This window comes from Triticum dicoccoides, chromosome 6B (genome assembly GCF_002162155.2).
Source record: "Triticum dicoccoides isolate Atlit2015 ecotype Zavitan chromosome 6B, WEW_v2.0, whole genome shotgun sequence".
Lineage (NCBI taxonomy): Eukaryota > Viridiplantae > Streptophyta > Magnoliopsida > Poales > Poaceae > Triticum > Triticum dicoccoides.
Genome location: NC_041391.1, coordinates 33,768,884 through 33,775,549, shown reverse-complemented (window position 1 = coordinate 33,775,549; position 6,666 = coordinate 33,768,884). Strand labels below are relative to the sequence as shown.

Here is a 6,666-nt window from a genome sequence, read left to right as displayed (position 1 = left end):
CCATGCTCGACTTGCAACTAGGGTCCAACATTTTTTGTCTCAGTTGCAAGTCCACCCTTGACTCGCAACTGGGGCCCGATCCTTTTTTGTCTCAGTTGCAAATCTATCCTCGACTCGCAACTGGGGACCAACATTTTTTTTGTCTCAGTTTAGTGCGAGTAAAAAGCTTGTTTGATAAGCAAACAAACAAACCTAGACCCAGACTTGTACTCGCACAAGGCCCAGACCCTTTTCACAACACGTTCTTTTTTGTGGTGACAAACAAGCAGGCTGGGGGTGGAGGCCTATGTACACAATGACAAATACGGAGCGAATAAGTTGGCATCGGGAGGGTTATAAACAGGGTGATGTCATCTTAGATGTGATATCACATCTAGATGATACATAGTCAGACCCATAAAACAATTACCCTTTGCTAGTGGATTAGTTCCACTAGAAGTGCAACTTGCAGTAACGCAGAGCTAAAATATATCGGAGCTCTCTTCCCACCACATTGATCAGCACGAGATTTGGATCGGCAACTACTACCCCGCGTCCCTACTTATTGGTGCGCCCCGTCCCTGCCGTCTTGCAGTCACAGCGACAATGGAGCACCTCAGACCGCTAGCTTCCCTGTGCATCCTGGCCGGCATCGTCGCCGCGGCGGCGGCCACGGAGATGGTGGAGATCGAGGTGGTGGAGGTGGAGGCACGGTCCTCCTACATCGTGCACGTCGTGCCGGCGCACGCGCCACGGCTGCCGCGCCGCGGCCTGCTGGCCAGCCGGGCGTACGGCTCCTTCTTGCGCGACCACATCCCCACCAAGCTCTCCAGTCCGGCACCGACGGTGCTCTACTCCTACTCGCACGCCGCCACGGGCTTCGCGGCGCGCCTCACGTGGCGCCAGGCCGCCCACCTCGCGTCCTCGGCCTCCGTGCTCGCCGTCGTGCCCGACACCATGCTGGAGCTGCACACCACCCTCACGCCGTCATTCCTCGGCCTCTCCCCATCCTCCGGGCTGCTCTCCGCGTCCAACGGCGCCTCCGACGTCGTCATCGGGGTCATCGACACCGGCGTCTACCCGGAGGGCCGCGCGTCCTTCGCCGCCGACCCGTCGCTCCCGCCGCTGCCACCCGGCAGGTTCCGTGGCGGGTGCGTCTCGGGGCCGTCGTTCAACGCCTCCACGCTCTGCAACAACAAGCTCGTCGGCGCCAAGTTCTTCCACAAGGGGCACGAGGCTGCACGCGGCAGTTCGCTCGGCGAGGACTCGGAGTCGCCGCTTGACACCAGCGGCCATGGCACTCACACCGCCTCCACGGCCGCCGGCTCTGCTGCTGCCGACGCAGGCTTCTACGGCTATGGTAGAGGAAAAGCTGTCGGCATGGCCCCGGGCGCGCGCATTGCCGTCTATAAGGCGTGTTGGGAGGAAGGGTGCCCGAGCTCTGACACCCTCGCCGCGTTTGATGAGGCCATCGCGGACGGCGTCGACGTTATCTCTGCGTCGCTCAGCGCCGGCGGCAAGGCCCCAGACTTCCACGCCGATATCATCGCCGTGGGCGCGTTCCGGGCCGTCAGCAAAGGCATCCTCGTCTCCGCCTCTGCGGGCAACTCCGGCCCCGGAGAGTACACAGCCGCCAACATAGCGCCATGGTTCTTGACCGTGGGCGCGTCCTCCCTCAACCGCCAGTTCCGGGCCGACGCCGTTCTCGGCAACGGCGAGACCTTCACTGGCACCTCTCTGTACGCTGGTGAGCCGCTCGGCGCGACCAAGATGCCACTGGTCTATGGAGGGGATGTGGGCTCAAAAATATGCGAAGAAGGGAAGCTGAACGCCACCATGGTAGGCGGGAAGATCGTTCTGTGTGACCCCGGCATGTTCGCCCGGGCTGTGAAAGAGCAATCTGTTAAGCTCGCTGGTGGTGCCGGAGCAATCTTCGGGAGCATCGAGTCATACGGCGAGCAGGTCATGATCAGCGCCAATGTCATCCCCGCCACGGTCGTCCCATTCGCCGCCTCCGAGAAGATCAAGAAGTACATCAGTGCGGAAACAACCCCTACCGTGACCATCGTGTTCCGCGGCACGGTCGTTAGCCGCCGGACGCCGCCGTCCCCTAGGATGGCGTCCTTCTCGAGCCGTGGGCCAAACTTCCGTGCGCCGGAGATCCTGAAGCCGGACGTGACCGCCCCCGGCGTGGACATCCTCGCCGCATGGACGGGCGCTAGCTCGCCCACGGGACTCGCCAGCGACACGAGGCGAGCGCAGTACAACATCGTATCGGGCACGTCCATGTCCTGCCCGCACGTGAGCGGCGTCTCCGCGCTGCTCCGGCAAGCGAGGCCAGAGTGGAGCCCCGCCGTGATCAAGTCGGCCCTGATGACTACCGCGTACAATGTGGACAGCGCTGGCGGCGTGATCGGCGACATGTCCACTGGGGGCGCGTCCACGCCGTTCGCGCGCGGGTCCGGTCACATCAACCCCAACCGCGCCGCGGACCCGGGCCTTGTGTACGACGCCGGCACGGAGGACTACATCGACTTCCTATGCGCGCTCGGCTACACCGCCGAGCAGGTGGCCGTGTTCGGCTCGTCCGCCAACTGCTCGGCCCGCGCGGGCTCCTCCGTCGGCGACCACAACTATCCGGCCTTTTCGGTGGTGTTCACCACGAACGAAACGGCAGCCGTCCGGCAGCGCCGCGTCGTGCGCAACGTTGGCGGCGATGCCCGGGTTACGTACAGGGCCAAGGTCTCTGCCCCGGACGGCGTGCGCGTCACGGTGACCCCTCGGACGCTGCGGTTCAGCGCGAGACGGAGAACACAGAAGTACGTGGTCACCTTTGCGCAGCGGACCTTGGGGAGGGTCACCAAGAATCACACGTTCGGGTCCATCGAATGGAGCGACCGCAAGCACTTGGTGACCAGCCCCATCGCCATCACCTGGCCGGCGAGCCAGGTTACGGTTGCGGTTGCGGAGATGTGAATGTGATTGGTCAATGGTAGAGCTTTGAGGAAGACATCGCTTCGATGGTAGAGAAATGCTACTGGCCATGTTCTCTGGCCAGATTAGTGTAAAGAAATGCTATTGGCCATGTTCTCCGTCTTGTAATCACGTGATTAAACACTTTTTTTTAGAATCACGTGATCAAACACGTGCAAGGTTTTGGCTGGACTTGTTAATACACCTTGCATCCTGCTTGCTTGATCAAGTTGGCAATGTGAGGCTGGTGCAGCCATGTGCCCCGCGACGCGTGGGGACTGCATGTGAGGCACCAATTCCTATTTGAATGGTCTGGAACCTTTTGTGAACTGGTCTTTTTTCGTCTGTTTTTTCTATTTTCTTTTAATCTCTTTTCATCTTTTCTCCTTTGTTCTTTTTCTTTTCTTTTCTTCCTTTCATGTTTTCTTTCATCTTTACTTTTTTTTAAAATTTTGTGAATATTTTATAACCCGCAAACATTTTTGAATTGGCAAACATTTTGTGAAAATTAGGACTACTTTGAAAATTCATAAATGTTTTTTAATTAATGCATAATTTTTCAATTTTAACAAGTTTTTTTAAATGTGTGAGCAATTTATACAAACTCGCGGCCATTTCTTTAAAGCCATGGAAAGCGGATAGCTCTACCACATGGAATCATAGCAGCAGTAGTTGCTCATATGGAGGAATAGCGAATAGCACATATAGTTTCTGCCAAACCACTCGAGCCAAAGACGGTACCGAACGGGCAACCAAACCAGTGAGACCGTACGTTCAGATTTCTACTGCTCGGACCGTCGATTTATCTGTTCATATGTGACAAAGATCAGAATATTTAATCAAGAAAGCTAAATTTCTGCCGGCAGGATTTTAGTAACAGTTCCGCATGCGCTGGATGCCGTCCATTATAGATCGTACGACCATCGCGCTCCAAACATAGATTTAGCTGATATTACAATTGTTTTGCCACCGCCTAGTCAAAGATAACGTTTCGCTGGCCTCCCCGCCTGTGCGACAACTGCTCCATGGCAGCGATGTCATGCTCCCGCTCGCCGCACGCCCCATCTCCCGCCACGCTCGATGCGCCCACCGCCGGTGAGCAGCACCAGCAGAAGCGCCCCTCGAACCTCCCATCTACCCCTGATCCTTCCCTCTCCCTTCCTTCTCCCTGCTCCTTCCCTTCTCTTCTTTCTCTCAACCGCTTTGTCTCCCGGTTACATGCCGCCGCTCGATACAGCGCCGTCTCCGACCTCCCCTACCTCGTCCACGCCCGGATCTGGCCATTCCCCGACACCCTACACCCCTGCGTCATCGGGTTCGCGCCCGCCAGCCTCCCCTAGTCCTGGAGCGTCGTCGCAACGTCAGGTGCATCACGCCGAGGATGCATGCAACCGCAGATATGATTTTTCCTCTCTGCAAGAATCTAGCATCCCAATCCTCTTGTCGCCAGTGGCGAGTAAGAGACCGTGTGCATCGCCCGACGAGCCGCTAGTTGAGGCTGATGCAGTCACATGGTATGGCTGCTGCCATACCTGGTTTTTTCTGCAAATACAAGGTACATGTAGTGTATACGGTTCAAAGTTGTAGGTATGCACTTTACTACCATCGATGAGCATCGCAAGGAGGTAGAAACACTCGACAGAATGAGAAAAGAAAACTGCACAACCTGATGGCTGCATGAGACTTTGTCTACAAGAAAGAAGACACGAATATAGCACTATACATCGGCCGACTACCTGCACGCGAGTACGCGACTTGCGACCTCTTTCATGATTCCAAAATCCTGGAAACCTTGTGATTGTGATCGTTTGACGACAGTGGTCAACAGCCACCAAGGCGAGGCCACAAAGGTGTGCAAAATCACTGTCAGCTCAGCTTGATCCATTCTTTGCTTCGTCTCTCTCTACATTTTCCTCTCTTAATTAATTTTGCAAATTCTCTTCATGGATGCCACGTGAATTGAAGCCAGCAATATGCATGGTGGCAGGAGTCTCTGCAAACTGCCTGCTTTATTGTTCTGCATTTCGAATAATTAGTAGCTGAATTTGTGGAGTTTTTCTCATTTCAAATGTTATAGACAACTAGAAAGACAGTCTATAGTATAAGCTGTCTATACCCCCACCTCCTGATAACTTCTGTACCAATAACATGATAATTTATGCACATCGGAGCAGATGACATGTGTACAACCCATCGGCAACTTATTCCCCCCACCCACCCCCAATAACTTTTGTGCAAATTGCATGATAATTTTTATGCACAGCGGAGCTAATAACCTATGTACGTACCGCAAACCTGATAATTTAGGTACAAACATTGCAATAACGTTTTCCTAGGTAAAAAGTTGTTGAATACACATACCCGGATAACTGATGTGTAAAAGGGTGATAGTAGACACACTACAGACATGATAATTTAGGTACAAAAACCATGGTAACTTTTCAACGAGAGGCAGTAGTTGTTGGAAAACATACCGCCAGTAACTTTTCAACAAGAAGCGGGAGTTGTTGGAAAACATACCGCCGATAACTTTTGTAAAATGGCATTGGAATATACGTACCATGGACGTGATAACTTAGATACAAAAACTGTGAAAGTTTTTACCTGCGGAAAATATCTGTTGAATGCGCACCCCTGATAACTTCTGTATAAGTACGATGGTAAAAGACACACTGCAGACCTGATAACTTAGGTACAAAAATCGCGTCAATTTTGATTAGGAAAATGTTATTAATATAACCCTCGACATTTTCTTTGTAAATATCATGATAATATATGCATCGTGGATCTGATAACTTAGATACAAAAGTCGCGGTAACTTTAACCCGAGAACAAAGGTTGTAAAATACACCGGTAACTTGATTACTTATGTACCATTATCATTATAACTTAGGTCCAAGGAAAAAAGTTCACAATCCAGTAACCTTCACGTGGATAGCATGGTAATGTAAGCATCGCAAACTTGTTATCTTACGGTACAAACACCACCAAAAATTGACCCCGACAAAAATATTGTTGAAAAATATACCCCTGATAAATCCTGCATAAATAGCATGATAAAATATGCATCGTATACCCGATAACTTAAGTACAAACAACACGATAACTTTGACTAGGGAATATTATTTAACGTACCCCGGGGCGGGTGAGTTGTTGAGAATATACCCCGGTAACTTCCATGTAAATGCATGGTAATACATGCACAACATGGCTGATAACTCATGCACAAACACCATGATAACTTTTGACCCAAGAAAAAGGTTATTGACAAACATATGCGGGTAACTTATATGAAAAAATAACATAGTAATATACGCACAACAGAGATGATAACTTACTTAGCCGAAGCGTGGTAATTTTTTGATCAGGGAAAAAAGTAGTTGAACCCCCCTCCCTCGGTAACTCATGTATACTAACATGGTAATAAACACATAACAGACTTGATAACTTATGTGGTACATGAGTGATAACTTTTTAGTCGGAAAAAAAGTCGGAACATACCAACACTGGATCTAGTTTCGAGGGTCTTTGCGATATATCCGAACGCATCAGACGATGTTGGATCATGATTGGATGACTGTCCTTCTGCATGCTGTCGTTGTCTGTGTCGCTTTCCATCTGTGCTGCTTTGTACCTCTTGTTTGTTGGCCATTGCTCCCCCACCCCCTCTCCATGTGAATGCAAGTGCCGTCTCTCTCCCCGTGTGACAGGCTG

At 51.9% G+C, this 6,666-nt stretch overlaps 1 protein-coding gene across 1 annotated transcript; it reads left to right on the top strand.

Annotated features, from left to right (window-relative positions):
- The first annotated feature begins 585 nt into the window (after positions 1-585).
- Positions 586-3,219, top strand: LOC119326493 (subtilisin-like protease SBT1.4). Its single transcript, XM_037600128.1, has one exon. It carries the CDS (start codon positions 586-588, stop codon positions 2,953-2,955), a length of 2,370 nt encoding a protein of 789 aa, XP_037456025.1. The 3' UTR covers positions 2,956-3,219.
- The last annotated feature ends 3,447 nt before the right edge of the window (positions 3,220-6,666 follow it).